At 35.4% G+C, this 24,246-nt stretch overlaps 1 protein-coding gene across 4 annotated transcripts in view; it reads left to right on the top strand.

Moving 5' to 3' along the window:
* LOC132203191 (cholecystokinin receptor type A-like) overlaps positions 1–24,246 on the top strand; it is a 166,544-nt gene that overhangs the window by 30,405 nt on the left and 111,893 nt on the right. For 2 of the 4 annotated variants that reach the window (XM_059630774.1, XM_059630775.1), the window contains exon 2: positions 21,749–21,810. The exons of 1 other annotated variant lie outside the window; for it this stretch is intronic. In XM_059630774.1, the coding sequence (XP_059486757.1) occupies positions 21,749–21,810 (62 nt within the window). Of the gene's footprint in view, positions 1–20,934; positions 20,966–21,748; positions 21,811–24,246 lie in introns of those variants that run through there. One more of the 4 variants, XM_059630778.1, reaches the window with a different exon arrangement.

The following is a 24,246-nucleotide window of genomic DNA, read 5'->3' on the forward strand; positions in this document are numbered from 1 at the left end:
TGTAATTAGAATACCGACAAAAAATTCAGTTTTTGTATCCCGGCGGGTGCGCGCGCGTGCATGCATTTTTGAATTATCCACTCACTGGTGCCCACCGCCGCGAGTATAATTTTATTGAGCTGCAGTATCGGTTCACAGTGAACACGGCTGGGAAATTCTCGTGCTTTGCCCACCCACAAGGGGCACACGCTCAGCAAATCATAATTTTTACCTTAAACTCTATCTGTAACAATGATTTATTACGCAACACTAATATAATTTTTCTAATGGACACAACAAAATCAGGATGGAAAACATTGTTTAATTATTAATGATTGATTGTAATCAACCTTCACTCATAACATAATAATTATGTATAATTTTAATTTAAAACCATATGAATTCTCAAAATATAAAATATAATTCTGTTTCAAAACAAAAATTATAAGAAAAAATAGTAATTTCAAATAATAAAATATTAATAACATATTTAAAAAAAAATGAACTTAATTTCAACTGTACGAATATGAATATTATATTTAAGACATTTTTTTTTTAAATAAATAAAAAGATGAACCTTTGCTGCTCATGCTCATTTGGAAATTTAATAGCCATGTCAAATCACCTAATTTTGCGTTAAATTTGAACAAATCGCTCTAATCTGCATTTGTCACGCGCGTCGGAACAGCCGGCGAGTGAAGCGAGGGTGGGCGTGAAATACAAAATCTGCATCCTTGGCTGGACTTGCTCATCGGTGGCCTTTCCATTTCGAGTGCGGCGACAGATGGTGGACGATGTAATAAACGCCTCTACCATCCTCAAATACATATAAAGCGCATAGAGCGGCAGACTGGCGCTCTGCGTTGCTGGAGCACGATCAAAATTCTGTGGCGGCGCGTGTGCCGGAAAAAAATAATATTGCTGACGACGCGCATAATCCAACGGACCAGTACAGTATAGTTTATTCGGACACGACTCGTCTCTTAATGTAACCGCCACGCCAAACAATGAGTTGTAAAATGTGTGTGTATAAGGATGGACTTAAACAACAGTCTCTCCTTTAAGGCCATAGTGGTGATGAAAAATTTGAAGAATTAAGTCATAGTAATACGAATTTAATAATAAGAGTACAACAACAGTGAGAACAAGGCCATGTTACGTTAAAAAAATCTAATTATGAATCTATGGAAAATGGTTCAAAAATCCATTACTGGCTGGTTTTTTATTAGATTATTAATTTGTGACAAGAATAGGTCAAATATAGAGCTAATAAATTGCATATTATTAATATTATTTGCTGTAAATTTAAAATTCAAAGTTACAATTAATTATCTTCATTGTGGAAAAAATGACATGAAATAACAAATTTTAACATTTTTAATTATTAATCTGCATCTCCATTTTTCCTGAGACCAATTTAGGGAGAGTGTGTCAGTTTGATGTATGCCGCCGTGGAAGGGGTCAGAGTTCAAAAAATTAAGGAGGAAACGCTCAATTTCACGCAGCCCCGCATTCCCAGGCGTTGAAATTCCCCATACGCGCTCTCCCTTTTCCCTTTTTTATTTTTTTTTCAAACTCGGAAGTTGTGCGATTCGCTGCTCCATAAATCGCTGCAGCTGCCTGCACAAAATGTACAAATCCGTGGCCCAATTTAATTCATTGCGCGTGTGAATAAATTTGGCCCGGCTTGTGCGACGGAATTAATGATGTGGCTTTGGCACGGCGGGTGATTAATGGCGCACCCCCGACGCGGGGTGCTGCCGGACTGATTGAAATCTGATTTCCACCTGAAAGGCCGAGCAACAAATTTTATGCACGAGACCTCAATAATCTGATGGAAGGGTTGAATAAGGCAACATGTGCGGTCTGGCGAAGGTGTGAAGAATTCTCCTCTGATTCACTCGATTCCCTCCGTTCTACACCTGGTGTCTGTAAAAAGATGAGCTGCGCTAATTTCTATCGAAATTCCAATTCATTTAGCAAATTGTACAATTAATCAAATTGATTACGTGATTAGTAAAAAATTAAAAAAAAAGCACTGGCTTTCAGGAAAAAAACTATAACCTGAAGTTAAATATATAATTTCAAATATTTAGGTTGGTTTTTTTAATGATAATAAAATTTTTTTTTATTTGTTTTGCCTGCTTTGGTTCCCATGCAGTTAATTAAGGACACAAATTTTGTTCTATCGTCTATCATAAACATAACACCTTTATATGAAAGAAAGGCATCAATTGTTGTATTTATTTAAAGCACTATAATAGAATTTAAGGGGAAAAATGAATATTATGATCATTATGTTATATTCTATCGCTCTTCTTGATAAAATTACTGTTCGTAGAATGAAAAATTAACAAGAAAAGTGTTTTCCCATATTTTAATATATTAAACACCGTTCTATTTAAATTAAAGTAGATGAAACCTTCTACAAAATGTTTTTCAAATCCTTCAAATTTTAATGGAATACAATAAAACATACTCAATTTGTTTAAAATATGATGACAAAAGCATCATTTTCTAATTTTTAACTCACCCGAACGGAATAATTTCAGTCGTTCGGACCCTGTTTATAACTCAATAATATTTTCTAAACGGCTTGTTCAAAAATTTTGAAAATTTGTATTCGGATGCAAAATGACAATGCGCATCTAATGGCTATCTTGGATTTTTTGTCAGATTGCCCATTTTCAAGGGGCATAAAACTTTATATTTTGACCTTTGGCCAGGGTCAATGACCTTTGACCTAGAAACTTGCTGACCATTGAGAAAAGATACCTTGGTTCATTAACTCAATTTTCCTCTCAAGGAAATTAAAAAATCTTCACCCAAATTAATTTGGCAGCAGTTTTAATAAACCCTTAAGTATCTCCGGCGGCCATATTGAAATTTGACAAATATGAAATTTTTTAATTACTTGGGTATTTTTGGAACCAAAATACGAACTATCATGAAATTTATATGTAAAAATAAATTAATTCCAAGCGCTTAAAAATTAGCTTATCTTTCTCGGAAACGAGTAAAATGAAAAAAACCACGTTTTTTGACCTTCAATCAAACTTTTCTCAAAAATTTACGCGGTGACCCCCAATTTTCTGGTGCCAAATCTGTGGCAGGGTTATCAAGGAACATGTTGGTGGGTCACATACCTTTGGCAAAGTTAGTTTCATTTACTTAAAATGGGATTGAATGATTTTCATAAAAATTGTCCATAAGCGAACCATGTTAAATTCAAACGCGTTTTTCTCAAAAATTTATGGGGTGACCCACATTTTTCTGGTTATCAAAATGATCCTTATGGCCTAAACTATCAGTTTCTGTGGAGGATATTGCTGCCCTAAGGTGGTACCATCCTCTTTAAATGAAGTAAGATGGCAGTTTGTATTCATTTTTGGTAAATTTTTATGCAAATATATAATTCATTCAAAGTTTACAGCAGGCAAATTTTGGTCCGAACGTGCCACACTTTCATGATGTTGTACAGGTGGATGCTGGGGACCGCTCGTGCCAGCAATTTTGCTCCAAGTTCTTTGACTCTGCAAGTCTGTAGCATCACACGCGCGCAAACTAATTTGGATTTATGCAAAAGACCCAGCAGCCGGCGCTATTAGCCACTAGAGGAGTCGTCGCGACGCAGATCCCGCCAGAGAGAGCCTAATTGCCGCGTGCTGGTGCCCATATCGCTGAGCCCACCATAGGAATATTCATAAAAACAGAGGCAAAGGGTTGAGAGCCGCCACAGACTCTTAATAGCCACTTCTCTGCTCACATCATATGTGTGCCGCATAATGAAATAACACGCCTCTATCACTGCGGATAGTGTATTATGGTGGTGCACGCGTGGTCCACCGATAAAGAGTGCAGAGGAGAGGCGTGAAGATCGGATGATCTGAAAATTTAAAAATAATTTAACGAATTTAAAATAAAATCTGCAAGTATACTGGTATATGAAATTATTATTTACAACTAAAATGAGAAAGATCCAATACAACTTAAATCATAATTAAAAAAAAATTGACTAAAAATATTGTTCATTAGTTTTGATCACATTTTTGCAACCATTAAAAAATGAAATTTAAATTTTATCACAAAAATTCATCTTACAACCTTTTAAGTTTATATTTGATGACAAAGTTTGAATTTTTAAGCTTCTCTTCTTCATCTGTCAAGATATCCTTTTCTGACAAAGGTAGAGCAAGTGTTTTTTTTCTCTCTCTCTCTAATTGGTGACTGTGACCGGCTATATGGCTACTTTGTATGCTTTGGCGACCGCGCGGTGCCCGCATGATGTTCTCTGATGTGCATAGTGGAGGCACACTCATGACTAGTCCCTTTTCTCCGTCTCGCTGCTGCATAATTTTTGTCTAATCGTGCGGCGAGGTGATCAATGTGCGGCGCGCGCGTTGAAATTCTAAATACGCATTTCATTTCGGGTGGATGCTCCGTGGATGGGTCTCTGCGGAGCGATGGGGGCACCGAGCGATGCGGGTCGTCGCAAGGTCAGCTAATCTTGTCCTTTGGCGCACATCGCGCCTGATTGTTATATACACTTTGTTCTGTTGCGTGCGCCGCCGCGTTTTTATTATCGCACGCGAGCTGATATCAAATGTACATACATTTTAATGCAAAGAGAGGGTGTGGGGAAAGAGCGACGCATTTCCTACCCAGGCAAGTGCATGTGCAGCGCGCTCTTCTGATAAAAAAGCGTCAAATTGTAATATGCGTTAATGAGCACAATCAAAGCAACAGAAATAGGAAGTTACGTATTTTTTCGGCATGCACATCTGTATTTTTTAATTTAAAATTGGTAATTTCATTTTTCTAAATTCAAGTGTAACCGTAGATTTTTTTACTAAAATTTTAGAAATTAAACTATCCACCTTTTATTATTTTACTTGGTTCTTTAATTTAAGCGATATTTTGATAGGAAAGTGATTAAACTATTTGATATAAAAAAAATGACTAAAATTCTCTCAATCCTCCCATTTTAAATTTTAAATTATGCGAGTTATTTTGATCACCTATAAGTATATGAAAATTAACCTACCTCTCCAAAATGCAGTAATTTTTCAATTTTTTAAGCCCATTTATCAATTTTCAACTAACTCCCTATTTAGGGTTTTTTTTAAATTCATCTAATCAGACATTTTTTATTTAAGCAAAAAACCTAGCCGGAAATCTAATTAAATTTGAATTTTGAAAGTAGGTAAATCTGTATTGCTGATAAAAGCTAGCGCAGATTTCTCTCCCGCTCCCTTGATTTTTTCGCTTTTCTAGCTACGACGTGTCTCTCTTTGATGAGGCGTGGGTGTCTGTCTGCTTCCGGCGGGGGTGGAGTTGCTGTAAATACGAGAGAGATTAGGCGCACAAGACGCTTCTCTATAATACACGCATTTTATGTGCTGCTTTCGTCGGCCTTAGTATCGCTGGCAAACATTAAAGAGCTGTTTGTTAATATCGAAAAATAAATTTTATACTCACGCACGCTTAATGTGCTTGAGCACCGAAAAAGGGCCACGATCGGCACTACTTTGAGCTCGGCTGCGCTGTCACTCTCTCATCAAGCGCCTTTCAATTTACACAATCGCCCGTGACTATTACTCCCACACTTTTTATCTTTATGCGTTCTTTGCTTTCGGCTGACTGCCAGATAAACTCTTCCCATCGATTTGATAGTCCAATGTTTGTAAAGAGATAACAATTCGATATCAGTTGAGGTGAGGGTTGATTTTATAGCCAACAGTAATTTAACGAATTAAAAAGAAAAAACGTTGTGAACATTTTATGCTTTCATGTGTTAAAAATCGTACATAATTATTTTATTTTATAGCAAAATTTCAATAAAAGTAATATAATAACACAACTTTTATAAATAATTTAACAAATATTTCATAAATTATATTATTAATGATTTTACTTTAATTTCAAATTTATATTTTACAAAGAGTGTTTTAGAATTATTCATCTCAAAAATTTTTTTGTTAAAAACAGTTGAAATTATAAAAATTTGAAATTAGTAATACAATTTATAGATTATAATTAAAAATAGATATATAGCTATTTTCTAAAAATTATTTGTGATATAAAATCTGCTGATTGATGTGTCTCTTACTTGTTCTTGGTTATTACATTTATTTTAAAAATGCATTAATGCTGTTAATATTTTACCGTCATTTTTAATGCACCTGCAATGTATTGTGATGTGTTCCTTTTTCTCTATATGCACAATTTTTTGCTATTGATTTAAAATTTCTAATGAATACAGAGTAAATAAATAGTATAACAACAATTGTTGAATATAGATCTGATATTATATTTAGCATTTTATTGACACTATTAAAGTCAATTAGCACAATGAAATTTGTTTTTGTATAAGAGACTTAAACGACCGCACGAAACATTTTGCTCAATGAATAAGGCATTGAAGTCTCATTAGCCTCGCGATAAATGCGCTTGGTTAGATCGGAGACGCACATTGTGCCTTCAGATCCGAACTGGTCGCTCGATAAATAGGCAGCTAATCTATCAGTCCATCCATCTACCATTTTTCAGATCTGTCCGCTTTTTTCCCTCGGATGGTTACACGCTCTTCACACATCAAATGGTAATTTGTTTGAAGGACCAGCAGCAACGGGCCAGACTCGTCGATTTTTGTTTTGTGCGAGCCCTTTTATTTCGTCCGGTCCGCCGCGGCCGAGCAACAATGAGCGCGGCATGATTAATTATTATCGCGCCGCATCTCCAGCGGGCTCATTCTTTTATCGGGGATTATCCAGTGTAAAATCACATTTACATGCTAATGCGGCGTGCAATTTAACCGAGCAGCAACCCTTTCGGCGCCCTATCAACTATTATACATCAAGCTTTGCCGTATTACGTCACATAATATTTTTTCAGACGATAACAAATTCATTTTTTAATGGAAAATTCACACAAATTTTCAACAACAACAACAACACATTATCAAAATAATAGCAAGCGTTCTTTGTGTTGTATCAATTGAGGTGAATAATTATGGTCTTTAGCCTTTGTAAGTTAATTCTTGTGTTTACTTAAATATATAATTGCAACAAAATTTTGTAGTCATGCACCATTAATTAATGTTTCACAAATGAAAACAAATTAAAGGAAAGTAAAATTTAATTAAAAATAAAGAAGCCTCCAATTCTAATACTATCCAATTTAACCAATGCTGAAAGGTCAATTTTGTAATGAGTTGTAAACGACACTGATACTTTATATTAAAAAAATATATATTCCTTGAACTTTTTTTTATGTAACTGCTACATATAATTAATGTTGTTTTCATAAGTTCTTTGTTAAGGTGCATACTTAATTTGGCAAAAAATAAATAATTTAAAACATTTTATAAGATATATTTTGATATATTTAAATTACATTTTAAAATAAAATGAACTTAATTTTTAATAACCATAAAAATATGATTATGTAATTAATTATATTTTAATTATTAAAAAATGCAATGATAAAAAAGAAAATGTGAAATGACTTACTTGGCGATTTTGCAATAAAAAAAGACATAATATTCCAATGTTTCTGGCTTGATAAACACTTAATTTAAATTCTGAACTATTTTAAGACAATTATGCAAGCCTTTAACGCATTAAATGTGTTTATAGTTATTGTTTGCCCACTATAACAAGTTGTGACAAATTTATTGTAGAGCTTGAATATTTTTAATATCTCTATTTTCTCACCACTATGCCATGATACATTGTATAAATTTAGTGTAAAAAATATTCGCGCACTTTATTTCTCATTGTCACTGTGAGCCTCTAATTAATTTTTTTTTTCAAACCAGTCTCTAAATGACAAACCACACACTTTTTGGAACTATCTCAAACCAGGAGACGTTTTTCATACAAAATGTTACAAACTGATTCACATTGAAATTTCATTTTGTTGAAAGCAAGACAGTAGCACGCATTGGAAAAAAGATAATTAATTGCTGTTTGTGTTCGTTGAACAGTTGTGTGTTAACACAAAAACGCACAACACGTCTCTCATCCCTCCTTATGACTGGAAGCAAAACCAAAATGGGTGTGATGATGTGTATTAATGATGATCGGGGGTCAACTCCTATGATATGTGAAGTATCTTTTGAAAACCACCCGAGAGAGCCGGAGCAGCAACAAACCGAATTTAACTAGGTTTGAATCGGCGTTATTAACAGTTGATATTGTGCGCGTTGAAAAAAAGCAAAGCACTATACACTTTGTCCAACAGCAAGACTGTTAAAAAGACTACCTGGCTAATAATAAGAGAAGAGAGGACAGGCAGCAGCAGGACACAAGTGCTGCATGATGCACCAGAAAAAATGACTAATGATCTGATATTCACTTAACAAATGGCTCCACTTGAAATAAAAAAGCAGGCGTGCCAGGCATTTATAAATAACTCAAGCGCCGCGTGAGAACCAAACCGGAGCATCCCGACTTTTTGTTTCTTTCTTCTTGTGATGTATGTTGCATTTATTTTGTCAGACAAAATGCAGCACAAACACAAGAAGAGAGGTTGCCGAAGAGAAGAGGTGAAAATAATGCTGACAAATAAATTCATGTGTGCGGCCACGTACCTTTTATTTTTATTATATTTGACAGAAAAAGAAAATAAAACTGCCAGAGCTGCCACAGATATTCCTGCTTTCATGCTACGCCACTGAAGTTTTGTCATTTCCTTAATTTATATGATTTATAGATTTTTTCATCAATTTTCTAATTGTGATTTACAGAGCTCTTTTGCATTAAAATTTTTTTGCCATGTTTTTTTTTATAGTATTGAATGTGATAATATGAAATAGGAAATTTTAGAAGAATTTACGGGAATTAAAAATCATCATTAAAATAACAAAACTTTATTTTCGGTCATCATCTTTCCCTTTTTCCATTCCATTGTTCCTTTGAGTCGGTTTAGTATATTGTTGGGTTAATATCCATTTCACTCTGGCATCTGGCGTGCGGTCAGGAGCCGACGATGTCCATAAGTCAGGCGGAGAACAAGGGCCGCGCCGTGATGAAGAGCCTTACCCAGCACTTCATCATCCGAAAGTGATAATAACAAGGTTTTCCGCTGAATTACGGCGAAAGTGTTGGAAAAAGACGAGAAATTCAACAAATGAAATTCCCTCCCTCTCATCTCTGGCACATGTTGCATTCATCCCTGCTGCTCACGATGCTTTCCTTTTAATCTTTTCGAAAAGAAAAGCGGCTCGCGGATCTAATTACGTTTGTGGAAAGCTCACAACAGATGCGACGCTTTATCCAGGGCGTTTTCTCTTTCTTCCGCATACCCTCTGGAGCAAAAGTGAAAGAGGGGTGGTTTTGGGTGGCGCATTATGTGGGTCAGGTATTACATATGGTTTCGCGAGGAAAGTTCTCAAAAATTAGAAAAAAAGAGAGGTAATTAAATTTACAAAAATTTTCAGCCGTCTTCCTTCGAAGGCTCTTCATTCTGTTTTCATTTCCCACTGGACCACCTCAGAGAGAGACCTCGTCTCATCCTCTCTATCTCTTTTTCATTCTCTGTATGTGCCACTTCCATGTACTTTTCCTTTCATTCTCGCCGGCCAACAATGGGGAAAAAAAGAGTGAAATGTGACCTTTGTGGCTGCGCGCACATCCCTTTTTATTTCGTTAGTCAAGGCTGGTGATTCCAAATGTTTGCTGAATGAAACGCGCCTGATGCGGGCACGCGGAGGACACACACATGCAACCCCATCCTCCCTTTTCCGTCGGCCAAATATATAATAAAATAAATTTCGATTTTTCTCCGCGATGTCAACCAAATGTATAGATATAGAGGGGGAGTGAGGGCGAGGGTGCTTTGTATTTGCACGCGCAGGAAGCATGGATTGAAAAAATCAAACGTTTTCAAGAGCACCTGGAGTGCTCTGGCAATATTTACTCTCACTCAGGGTGCAGGTCATCCACATCAAGGTTTATGTACACACAGGATAGGAAAAGTTCTGTACGACTTCTAGATGTAAAATAATTATACTTTACGTTCATGAGCTATAAAAACTTAACCTTATAAAACGAAACACATCCATATATCCAAACAAAGATGCAAAAATGAAGAAATCAATTAAATTGACTCTTGTAAAAACACCGAAATTTCCTTTTTCAAGATATAAAGCCCACTTTCCACGTTTATAGCAAACCTTGAAATCAGTAAAAATATCAGTCCAATTTTTCTCAAAAGAGACGTGGATTTATTTTTGGCGAATAGAAAATTCCTCAAGATGCAAATCGAGACAAATTAATCCCGTGTAGCTTTTTAATGGCCAAAGAAAACACGATCTTGTGATAAATTTGAGTTTGGATTCCAATTTTGGTTCGTCGCGAACGTTTACAAACGGCTTCCAGATGAAATCAAATACTTTTAACGACCCAAAGGCGAGAAAAATGAATGCCACCGAAACAATCGAGCGTCCGATCTTCCCTCAACGATTTGTACCAATTTATTACAAAAGAACCGAGATTATCAGGCGTCCGCGAAATAAATGGCCCAAGTTTAATTTCCTTTTATTCCAGAGGGAAAAACAAAATCAGAGCGAGGAGATCTCTCGCCTTTTTCGACGTGGAAAAATCGCCGCACGCACACGCGCATTTATTTGCTTAATCACTTTGCTGCTCATGCTCAAACAAGGTGTCGTGATTGAGCATTCAATAAATGCACCGGGAACGAGGAAATCAGAGAGAGAACACCTTTACTTTTTATTTATTATTCCTATGGCTGCATCTCTGCACGGGCAGGTGCATCTCTCAAAGTGCATGTGCGGCACACACGCAGCCGCTCTCGATCGCTTTTCATCTTCCGCTGCAATATTTTATTTCTCTGTTTCCAGCACGCGTCGAGTTTTATTACGCTGCACTTTTCAGCAGAGAAAGAGAGCTCGACGCCTGCAACTCTAATCCTATCTCAATCCAGACAATCTGAACCAAGGTTGAAAAGCTCTTTTATTTTTTTTTTAACAAAAATTAAAAATCATTTTTTTTTGTTCAGTAAAAACAAAACATTTTTAAAAATGTAATTAGACTCAATGAGTTTTTTTCTAATCAGTTTTCCCAGGTCAAAAATCCACCTGTTTTCAAGAAAAAAAGGGAATACTTAAGTTTATTTAAATGTGAATCATTGAAGGAATCTCCCAAAGTTTTTTTTTAATAGAAATACTGTTAATTTTAATTCTACATTTCCCCAATAAATCTGATTCCGCTCCTCTTTCTGAAAACATTTTCTTTTATCATATTGCTGTTGTGTTGGAATTTTTTTTTTAATTTCCTGAAAAAAATTTAATTATATTATTATTTTTTTATTTGAATTTTCCAATTTTTAAATATTATACCAATCTTTGATTCATATCAGATGATTATAAACCAATTTCCAAAAGCAAACGGAAATTTCCTTTTAAAAATTACAATGGATCAATTTTATAGGACGAGGCACTCGAGAAGTATTTTGTAATCAATTTCCTGCTCCAAATCTAATCCTCGATCCGGAGCTTAAGCCTTTTTCTTGCTTCTAGATACGGCAGCAGCGGAACAAACATGTTTTCAAAAACGGAAACATAACGCCCTGGGCTGCAAGAGTTGAGAGAGCATTGATACAGTTTGGAATCATTACAACATCTCTCTCACTTTTTAGTCTCGGCGTGACTATTCAATGGTCCGCGCTCATCACGCTCGGCAGCAGCAGCGAGAAAACAGGGATTTGCTCCCACGAGAGAGATCTTTTGTTATTCTTCGCTGTCAATAAATTCTTTGTCGCTGCAACTTGGTCTTCTCTCTCATGGTATATATCAATGAAAAGACCGGCACGGAAAAAATAAGCGCCGAGAAAAGAGCAAATAATATAAAAACCCTTTTTCGCCCTCGCCGTTGATGCGGCGCAAATCCTTTCCCTCTTTCAAAAAACTCTGTTTTTCGCTCTTATAACACTCGAAAGAGCAAATGCCATTCAAAAAATTGCTGATGGATTTTGTTTGCTTCCTCATCTCCATTCATTGTCCCGTCAGACGTCTTTTTCAGTTCACGGAAATATATATGTGAGCAGGGAGCAGCGTGTCATTCACTTTTATTCACAGGAACTCATCACCGATCGAGTCTGATTGTGTTTGATAGGCGGACACAAATATATCAATCCCCGAAAGGAAGGATCAAAATGTGCAATTTTCTATACGTTGAGCGGGGGCCAGTTCAATTCAATTCATTCAATGCTGCGCTGGACTAAATCTAAAAATTGCGCACACATAAAATCCGGCGATTGGGGATTTGAACGCCCGAATACTTTCAATTATATGGCAAAATTATATTAGATAAGAAGTATAGAAAAAAGTTCCGAGGAAGGAAGGTTAAAAAATACTTATTTTATTTTGTAAGTTACTATTGCTGCTGAAAAAAAATATCATTTTCTAGTTTAAAATTGATTTCTTTTGCATAATATATTTTCTTCATTAATATATAATAAACCATTCAAACTTTAAAAATAATGGAGAAGTAAATATTTACTAAAAGTCTGTTCCGCGGGAGAGGAGCAACAAAGAATGTGTGATGAATCGCCGCCTCTGCCGTTTGACGCTTCTTCATCTTCTTTTGGTCCCGTGTGAAACAATGCGGGTGGGATTTATGAGACAGCTATAGGAACGCGACGATGCAGGCACGCACCAAAGCCCCTGATATCTACAGAAATGCCATCAAAACTATGAATAACGATCAAACACTTAAATTTTCCAACGGAAAATTTGTATAATTTTTCTCAAGCTTAGAGTTTTCATTTCCATTAATTTGAATATGATTTAAAACGTGAAATTTTATACTTTTCAAATTAATCTGCAAATCAATAGAGGCGGAATATAATAATTTTGATTCGCTTCGGTTTGGGGTGAATATTTTTTAGCACGTTCCAAACCCATGCATGCAGGTATATCCGAGGTGGCAGAATTAAAATAAAATATTCCACGCTCGGCTGCTGGTAGATGAGCTGATTAGAATCACAAATGATAAAAGAGGACATCACCGTTCGTGTCACATAACAAACCCGCGGGTCTCAACAATGCGTGTAAGTTTTTGAAATACATTTGAATATATACCTGCGGCAGTAGAATATATATTAGAAAAAAATACAAAACGTCTCAACGGGTTGATGCGAATAAGATAGGCGCGTGATGAATAGTTGGATTGAATGAAATCAGCACTTTTTGGCGAAATCGCTGTTTTTCCTGGAAACTCCCATTGTGTGTACAGAAAATTAATACGTTTATATACTTCCAGGGAGGTAATAAATATCCCCTGGGAAATGGTCGACGGCAGAGAGGAAATAAAGACGGGAAACCTGAGGCGAGTCTCTTTTTTATATAATTCGGGTCCAAGAAGACAAATAATTGAACAAGAAAAAACATCGGTGTTGGATTTCGTCGTCTCCACTTAATAAGAAGAGAGAAGCGGAGAGGAGCACTTAGATGGCAAACAGATCAACAAAAAGAGAACTGACCATCCAGTGTGGGTTTTTATTGAGGCGGCGCATGTGAGAGACACAGTCAAGGAAAAACTTGCACTTTTATATACATAATGCACTTCATCCTCTTCAATCAATGTCTCGTTCCTCCCAGCAAAAAACCGCACCTGAATGAAAAGAAAAGAGCATTCATATTTTCATGAACTTCGCGGTGTCTGACCGACGTGGAAAAAAAATAAAAACGCAAAAGATGATGGACTAGCCGCTTTTCATAACTTATTTTATTTTTTTCTTGACAGATTATATTCGTGAATCGTATATGTATTTCTTTAAGCCTGGCGGGAGACCAAAAGTGAAAAAATTGCGCGCCATATGGACCGCTGGATTATTTCGATGCGAAGGAGAAAAAAAATACCGACGCGCGCCGTTTTCGTCTTTTGTGCCGAAAAATGAAAATCTATCGATCAAATGGCGCTCTTTTCTCATTTTGCTTTCACTGTGCAGGCATTTTTTTTTCTGCTTTTCGAATCAACCCTCGTCATTCCACCCCCTACACACTCGAATCGTTTTCGAAAGCCGTGGAAAATCGGGTCTAATTACCATTGTGTTTTGAGAGCCACGCGCTTTTTAATAAAGAAAAATCAATATAATATCATACAGAGGAGAGATGGGGGTTCAGTAAAAAAAAAGATTGACGGAAAATGTCTACCTGGAATTAGGACACTTTTACCAACCACCCTTTTGTCAGAGTGAAACTTTCTATTTGCTCAGAAATAAGAGTTTTCGAAAGCAGAAGGTGTACGAAAGGGGATGAAATTTCTCAACTCAAAAGAGAATAAAAACGGAGAGCTGGATAGATGAGAGATAGATTTTATACTTTCAATTATTTTTTAAATTTTCCTCCTTCCTGCCAATTCTTTATTAATAAGGAAAATAAAAAAGGAAGTCAATAAATTTTTACTTTCTTTAACTGGTACCTGATTGAAAATCTTTGTTGAAGATGAATTGATATAGTAAGATAAAAATCAGGAAAAAATTATAACTCTGAGAAAGAAATTTCTCAATAACAGCAGATTCAAATTGTTTGAGCATTTCAGTTCTTAAAAAATAAAATTAATTTACAAATTCCTCATATATTATAGAACTATGCAACTTTGCATACCTATACCTCATTAATTCTATTGATATTCAATCATGATCGGTAGATCAATTAATTTAATCATCACTATAAAATATTTAATTGCAATTTTTTTTAAATTGTTCATTAGATTTAAATTGTCATTTTACATAATAATTCAACTTTTCAATCTTATTTAAAAAAGTTTTCTTCTCCTTTCTTTCTCATTGTGGCAATTCAACTGTGCCCTTGTCGTAAATTATAGAGTTTTTCTCTACTGTTTCTATTATGTCACTCTTATTCACGACCGGCTTGTTCTCAAGAGAGTGTGCGATATTCTCCACGCTCATTAATAAGAGCGGCGAAGAGACAAGCGAGCAAACTGTTGGCGAGATGTCACCCCGTGTTTGGTGAGAGACGCGTCCTTCGAGAATACGCACGCCTCTTAAGAGCACGGTAATTTGATACTGCGCGACCCGGCGACCGCCGTGCGCACAAAACACTTTGTCGCGTAATAAATGATCGCGCTGACTGACTGACTGATGATTCCTGCTCGCTCGCGGCGGTGCCTCTGCAATGCTGATTTTTTTAAGGATGATAAAATGTATAAAAATAGTATCACAATGCGGCGAGTTTCATCTGCGAAGTTTAAATATGGACGTAGCGCACCCAATATAAAATTATTATGTAATTCATTGCCAAGCTTCAACAGATATTATTTTACTTTATACAAAGAAATTTTTTTTAGCGTCATTATTTTATAATTTAAAATAGTTTTTTATATTATTTAAATTATTTAAAAAAAAAAAAATTTACATTATTTATATTTAAAATTTTATTTTTTTGAATTGCAATTACTTAAACAAATTAGTTCTAATAATAGAAAGAATATCAAGTAAAGTTTAAGTACAAAATATATACATTTATTTTAACAGGCTGAAAGTTTTATTAATGTATTATCATATCTTACCAAAATAAAATACTCTCATTGATTCCCAGTTTTTAATTATATGTTAGTAAATTTAATATTCAACATTTAAATTCGTGATACATGAATAAATATTTCCATATTTAAAAATCTATTTTCAATTGTGAGGAATTATTATATTACAAGAAATAAATTTTTAGGGGTTAATGATTGAAAATTTCTATAACGATAAAATGCTCTTTGTCAGAAGAACTTATTGAGACATATAAATTTTTACCACAAGAAAATTGATCACATAATACACCAAAAAATATTTTCATTCACCTTAGCGAAGCATCTCTTTCTATGTTTATTCGTATTCAACTCAATTTTAATTTCGTCAATTACCTCAAAAGCATTTTAAATTATATTTTTGCTTAACATTTTTTTCTGCGTAATCCAAAAATTATATTATGGAATACCTGAACTCTCATATTCTCAGAAAAAAAAAAAAAATCCCATTTTATTTTTATTTTTTATTAATTCCTCCCACTTAGTTTTAGTCGGACACAAGAAATCCTAGGTTTTAAAGTACCAGCAGACCGCAGGTCGCCTTTGGGGTCAGTTGTCCTTTATTTTTTCATTTTTTCTTTGCAACGAGGTTCGCCCGGTTTCAATCTTTTAATAAAATCTCTATTATGAATATGATATATATTATGTGGTTTGCATCTTTGCAGGAAACGATGTCAAAAGTTTGTAGATAATAATTTTTGTTAAAAAATTGGTCTACATGTAAATTTTCTTTAAAGCTTATATCACTTTTTTCCATAAATAATTCGAGCAAGTTAATATCTTTTATGTAATATTCGAAAAAAAAAATCAGCCATGCGAAAGACTTTTAAAAAACGAATGGCCATTGTCCACGTCAAAGTCTGCTTATATTGTTGTTTAGTCAACTGCTGTCTCGCATCAAGTTTCATGTTCGAGTCGACGCATTCAGAGTGACATTTGCCTGTGCAGCGAGTCTCAGCGACCCCTCCACATAATTGCGCTCATTATGCGCGTTTTCGCATCAAAAAGGATTTGGAAAACGGTCAAAACATACACAAGCCGATCTTGATTTCCAACAATGCGAGCGTAATTCAGCGAGGGTTCTTTTTTTCAGCGGAAAATTTTCGCAACACAGCAGCAGTCGCTCTCAAATATAGGGAGGCGCGCCTCTGCGAGATAGAATAAGAGGGTTGAGAATTAAAAGAGGTAAAAAGAGAGTCGAGAACCAGCTCGCCTTACAAATATTGCCGCACAAAAAGCGGAGCTTCGCAAATAAAAAATATGCAAAAATATTACGCAAACCAGTTCTTCTTTTGCATGCGCGCATAACGAGGAATGTATTATAAATAACACTGCACATGGAAGTAAAATGAGGCGAATCGAGTTTTCACACGGACATGCATGCGCTGAACTGTCAAAGATCCATCTCTGGCTACTGCATCGCTCGTCGTCTCGGAACCGCTAGTTAACAATAATGGAAAACGATGCTGCACGCCGAAGACCGCGCAATATTTTAATCCCTTACTTGACGAGTTATGAAGCTAAATATTATTATTGCTGCCGATAAACAAACCCAGCGTGCACATCATCATTTTCGCTGGAGATGCAAGGGTCGTGGAATAAAGACGGAAATTTTAAATTCTTCAGAAAAATTAAGACAAACAATTGGATATTAAGAACAATAATTAAATAATATAATTTAATTATTAGATTGAAATAAATAAAATTGATGAAAAAAAATTGAAAAAAGAATTGCGTTTTGATGGAAATAAATCACTACAAATATCGAGGACTCTCCAGAAGTCTATGCATAAGGGCTATTCATGTTGGCCTTTTTATTAATGAGCATATTGTCATAATCAGAACAAGTCTTTACAACAATGGTCAAAATTTGCAGGTATACTTAAATAATATTTAAAACCGTTGTTGTATTTACTAGAATTTTACATTGCCGCTCTGTTGCTTTTTAAGATTTGGTAGAGATGTGGAAATAAACCCAAATGTTCGAAATAAAAAAATTTGTATCTTTATATAAGTGGATGAAACGCTTAAAAAAAAAATATTTTTAATATAAAAGTGTTTTGAGTTTAGTGTTCCAATAATGTGGTGTTTTATGCGTTGCGTATTTAGCTCAAACTTTTATTTTTAAAGTGTAATTTTAACGTTCAAGAAATGTGACATTGAAAAATAATTTAGAATATAAGGTTTTATTTTCTGCTTTCTTTGGTTACTTTCAGAGTTCAACGCAAAATTTTACAGCAATAAAAAAAATGGAAACTTCAGTAATTAATAAAATTTTATCTTTAAAATTAGTGAAGAAGTTTTTTAAATTATAGTTTCTCTCGTTTTTCTATATAAGCAGCATAATTTCCAAAACCCCGTGTTCATTGTTGTCGTCCCGCTCATCATCATAATCGCCTTATTCAAAGCTCGCTGAATTCTCTGCTGCCGGCACACGTGGTGGTGCATCATCTTTTCTGAATGCACGTCATAGTAAAATGCAATATGCAGCGCGCTACATTTGACATGCATCATTCTCTCAATCGGGCGCGCACCATAGAGTGGCAGTTTGTTTGCAAATTGCTAATCTATTTGCAAATTAGATTTTTATGCTTGTGCATCAATGCGTGTCTATTTGCTAAGCCTCTGCACTGCAGCAGCTTTTCTTATGTACACTCTCGCATTCTGTTTATATCACGCGAGAGTCGCAAACTGCTCCACATAATAAACGAGCAGCATAATAAATTTAAATGTGTATAGCGCATGAGAAAATAATTTTGGCATACTGAAAAAGAAAAACGAGAGGCCGCGAGCCATAAGGGAAGGAAATCTTTCCAACGAATGTAATTCGTCAAGTGCGAGATGAACTTTTGATTTCGCAAGTTGAGAGCGACCACTTGGTGCGTGGGAGATTTGAATGAATGAACTTGAGCGAGTCAGGGAAGTCAGCACTTGAGGTCGGCGGATATGCTTCCTTGCCGCACGCGCTCTTTGACTTTCGATTTATGAAAAAAGCCTTTTGTCCGAGCAGTACTTTGGCGAACAAAATAAAGAGCTGCAATTTGTATTATAAGTGAAAAGAAACAATTGGTATTGCTTATTATCATAATTATAATGCGCAGAAATAAGTATTGATTAATGTTGAAGATTTTTAAAAGCTTTTTTTATTTAAATATATAAAAAATTTTACTTTTCGTCATTAGTTGTTTCATATTTATGCAATTTTTATTAATTCAATTGTTTGCTTGACTCTTTTTGCTATAAAAAGAAATCTTAATTTTTATATTTAATATTAAAATCTTAATGAATTTCATGCTCATATATTTTTAAAATGACCAGTACTTTTGGATGATCTTTTAAACCAGTCACCATGTTTGCATGGTAAGTCGTATTTCAATTAAAGCAAAGCAGTTCTTTAAAATCCGTTTGGAGCGTAAATTAGTTGGTAGGTGACAGTGGAGTGCGCACATTTCTGCAACAAAGACCGAAAGCCACAAAAGCGAAGGCCATCAAACTCCAATACGCATTTTACTATTTATTGGAACCAGTTCCGAGACTGTCTCTCGAACGAGCAACAGTGCAACTCACGCCTTTAGCAGCTCCAGCAGCACAATGTAAATACAGTGCAGCGGAGAACTCGTTCCCGCAATGAATTTTTATGGCACTCTCGCGGATGGAGATCGATAAATATAACTGGTGACAAAAGGAACAAAACTGGAAGGGCTAATCATAATAAAATGATGATAATGGCGCAGCGAGTGATATAAATTTCGAATCACAATGAGTGAAGAGGCTGTTGCAGACGTTTAAATACTGTTTTATTGCCTGCTCGCTATAGTCATGATGTGTATCCGAGAGAGCACCGCCGAATGGGGAACGTGCATATCAAATAAGCTCTATAAACCTAATATAATGTGTACGTGAAAGAGAGGAAGAGGCTCTCGCAGGAAAGTTGCACCGCGTTTATAAATTAGTTCGGTTGCTATCTTGAGAGTGACACCTCGTAAAGGGGCCTCTTAGAAATGCGGTCATATATTGAATTGATGATGTATGGAGTATTGTCATCAGTGAAATTGAATTATTAAATTTTTTTTCTTACACAATAATATTTTCTTGTTTTTTGTTTATATAATTGTAACACATATTAAAGAGAATAGTTAAAAATAAATTTATTGTCACCTATTTCAATTGCATTACTAATTTTAATTCATATCATTAATTTTTAAATTTATTGTTATGTATATTAATGTATGATATAATATCTATTTATCTGTAATATGTGTTTATATGTGATATGTAAATTTCAAACTTCAATTAATTGAAATAGGATGATTAAATATTTAATTAAAAATACAAAAAAATACATTTTAAAATAAAAACTTTGCACGCAACAATTTTTCACAATCATTTATCATGAATAGTGGCAGCAATAAGGGTGTTGGAGGCGAAAGTTTCCAAGGGCCCCGCGGCCTGAGCCCTCAGGGGCCTAAATATTCATAAAAAAAACGTGTATCAATAAATTTTCAATATGCGATTTCAGGCAAATTTATGCTTTTTTCTTTGTTCACAAGCTGCACTTCCTTTTTCAAAATATTGCTTACAAATTTCTCCATATTATATAATTGACCTTAGAGGGCTCTGAACGATAATTTTCATATTTATAATACCTTCTATGATGTTGGGGCCCCATTTACTGGAACGCGCTTGAAGTTGCGAGAGGAAGGAAAGTTGGAATTCCCATAATATATAATATAAACTTCAACTCTTCAGCCTCTTAGAGGAAAAGAGAGTAAAAATACTAAAGCTAACTAAAAAAAAACAATATTTCCCAATAAATAACAATAAATATAAAGAAAATATATTATTATCAAACTTTCCCGCCTTCTGCCACGCCCACATATACGCCCACATATACCTTGCAAGCGCAGGCGGAGCTCAGTTGACGGCCAGCCTAGCTGGAAGTCATCTTGGTTGTCCGCAGTGCCGCAGGAGTCGATGGTGTCCCGAAAGTCGGGTGACCCCCCGGATATTAAATCGTCGACATCCTTAACTGGGGGGCGTGACCGGGAACAAGGGGCCCTTCCGGAGGGCCCGGAGACGAGAGCGGGGCTCGTGTCAGCCCCTCCGCCACTCAGGACGACGGAAACCTGCCCTTTGCTAAGGAGGGTGAGACGGGTGGGTTGCGTCCGGGTCATCCTGGCACGTTGACCCTGCGCAGTCCGAGAAGGGCAAACCTCCTGGATCCTGGGGGCGGGGGACCCCCTCCTCTTTCGCCCCAAGCTCCTGGTTTAGGGTTAGGGCGCCTGAATGAGTGGCCTTCGGGCCGGGAAAGCGGTGGGTGATAGGAGCCCTTTCCTTAAATCAGGAGTTAAGGGCAGTGATTTAAATGTTGAAAGTTTTAAGTGCCTGGTGTGGATTTCTGATGAGTGCAGATTTAAGAGGTAAGAGCCTCATTTTTTGTGTGGTAAAGTAAGATTTTCCAATTTCACAAATTTCATCAAGAAGTAGTTTTTAGTTTTGACTTTTCACTTCAGATAATTAAAATCTTTGAATTTGAAGGGTTTTTACTAAAGATTTGATTTTTGGTGCAAATTTAGTTGGTTCAACCTTTATAACTTTTCCCAGTTTTCCTACCTACATGTAGCAATCTTAATGATAAGTATGATTTGAATTTAAAATAAGCGTTCCCGCCATGGGTTTTGTGAGCTGTTTTATTATTTAAGAATACAAAACAAATTTACATCCTGCCAGAGAGATTTCACAGAAAATTATTTTCAGTAACCATATGCAGGCAAAGTCTCCTGCGAAATAACAAATAACTCATTTTCAGAACTTTGTCTGATTTTTCTGCTGTTCATAAATTTTGGAGAAATCTAATACATAAAAAAAAATATTTTTCCACTCTAGCTGGAATAAAAAAAGAGCCCTTGTTAAGTTTTGTCTGTAACTAGCATTGGGGCTTTGATCGCAGCAATTAGGCTTCAACGCGCCAGAGAAGCGATGTAAAGTTGGCAACCCGCACAGCATACAAATTAGTCGTTGATGCACTGAAATCCTCTCGTCCACTGGGATTTTAAAATTACAGCTACATATTGAGCAGCAATTTTGCTTACTCAGGCGGAAAATCAAACTGCATGAATTCCCGTTTGACATTATATTTGACAATATAATGTCACGCGCACGGAAAATTCTACCTTTTGAATGATTGGTTTTTCTGTTCGCAGGCAAAAACCAAACGGCTGCCGCGGGCTGCTGCTATTTGCAAACACTCTCTTCTGTCACAGAGGTAAGCAAAAAAATTTGGTGCGGGAGAGCAAATATTATTGGAATAACAGCACGATGAAAAATCGACCCATTCAACAATGCTCACAGGGTCGAATAATAGACAATGGCAGACAAAAATATATGTGTGTAATTTTTTGTCGCGCTTCTACCTAAGTAAATATTTGAAAAAAAAAAATTGAACAGGATAAAACAAAGTCAAACAAGGCCTTGCTCCTGGTCGTCAGCAGGGGCCGCTCGATCTTTTTGATCAGTTCAATACCCAAATAAACTGAAAATTTCAATGATGCTCAATTTTTTTCGCAGGTCCCGTTAGCCTCTTTTGATATTTTCAGAACTGATTTGGACAGTATGACTAAATTAAAAAAAAAATCTTCACGGGTTAGTCCTATTCTTTACTTTGTAAATATGGATTATTTTAATTATTTGAGGAATAAATTTTCAACGTTTTTAAACCCTCCAGAAAATAGGATTTCGCCCGCAATTATGAAGAAATTCTTATTAAAACTTTACCGCAGGTTTTTCTCTCTAAAACGCATAATTATTTACTTTTTGCGACGGGATGTCTTTTAATGTTTATAATTTAAAAAAAAAAGAAAAATACATTAATTAATATATGCGGGAAATACATGAGATAAATATTACATCATTTTTGGAACACTGACAAAATGTCATTGGAAATGTTGACTTAATTTTCATGAGCAATGAATTTAAATGTAATCGCTCTGTATGCGAATAATTATTACACTGTTTTGAATGTTTATGCATACAAATTTTAGAAATATTTCAGCTTCTTTATAGTTTTCGTTAATTGAAAGCGACAGTTGGCATTGTAAATTTTAAATTAATTAATTATTTTGTAAACCTTCACAGGAATCCAAGCATAACAAGCATGGAAGAAAGGGAATTTATTTTTTGAATAATTTATTGCCACTCGACCTAGGGTGTGTCCTTTTTAGCAACCGTCATCACATTTTAATTATGGAGGCCATTAAACAATTAGAAAAAACGCGATCTCTTATTAGGGAGCGCGAGCGTCACTTTGGGTCGAGAGACGTGAGAGCGTTTCCTTAAGCAGGGCCTGTCAACGCAAGCAGACACAAAAGCGGCCGCCTCTCTCTGATTTACAATCAGCCACCGTCGATTAGAATATATTTATTTTTTGCCTACGCCGCGATAGCAATCAAAACAATAATTATCAGCAGGCGTCTATAGTTTCGCGATTAAAAAAATTATCGTCAGTCTCCGATCTAAATTGGCAGCGGTGCCATGCGAAAATCTATAGATCCCCCTCCGATCATCCATTCCATTTTAGGAAGCCGAATTTTAATCGCGCTTCTGATTTATTTGCCCGGCCGTTGATAAATCTGCCGCCGGTCGGCACCGCAGCATTGGATGCAAATATATAAATAAAAATTTATTTATTACAGATCAGCGGCGGCTGAATTTATTATTGCGATAATTGAAAAGAAGATGATTTCATCTGTGAGCGTGTTTTGACGCTAATTTCCTTTCTCTTTATTTCGGTCGGGACGGCGCGAAATTTGCATTGAATGCGCCTCTCTTCGTGACATCAACAGGAACAAACACGATAACAATATCATTTGCATTATATTCCTCCCTATTCAATATAGTTTTGTATGCGGCGACGGCGTGCGCCCCGAACTACTTTTCTTTGCTCTAATCGCGACAGCGCGTGAGAAACAGAGAAGAGTCCTCAAAGGACTTGTATGGAGTTCTGAGTTCTGAATCAAAAGCAATATGATGTATTCACTTCACTTGGAAAGTTTCTCTTCTATATACGATTCGATAAGCAAAATTAAATTGTCTTCACATAAGTTTGTACTCAATTTCTGAACTAAAAGAAGCTTTATTGCAGGATTGTTGTGACACAAAAGGCAATCTCTGCATGGCGTAGTATTATTTTTTTTTATAAAAAAAATTTTACAATAAGTGAAACAATGTGATGTAAAAATTAGACAAATGAAACAAAAATAAAAATAATTTAATATATATTAACAAAAAAGTTTTTCGCGAGGAGAGAAAGAAAATTTAAAAATTGTTTTTTTGAGAAATCTCTTTGAAGTGAGATTTAAATCCAAATTTAAATATCAAGAGCTTTTAAGAAAGTTTCACCATTGCTAATTTGATGTACATCAAGTATCTTTAAAAAAATTTATTTTTCTGACATCATAAAAGAAATTCTAAAATTTAATACGATTTTCCTTTTATTAATTTTAAGCGTTTTCAATCTTCAAAACTATATGAATTAATGTCTATTTTACTTTGTATACCTTTCCACTAAGCACTCAGCCTTAAAAATGCAGTTGTTAGGAAATTTTTCAGTGGAAAAGGACACAAATTACCTCACAATAATTATGCCCCCATACGAAGTAAAACACAGAAGACATTTTTTATAATCACCTGTTTCCTTTCACGT

Source organism: Neocloeon triangulifer, unplaced genomic scaffold, assembly GCF_031216515.1.
Source record: "Neocloeon triangulifer isolate White Clay Creek 2 clone unplaced genomic scaffold, ASM3121651v1 ptg000017l, whole genome shotgun sequence".
In the NCBI taxonomy this organism is placed as follows: Eukaryota; Metazoa; Arthropoda; class Insecta; order Ephemeroptera; family Baetidae; genus Neocloeon; species Neocloeon triangulifer.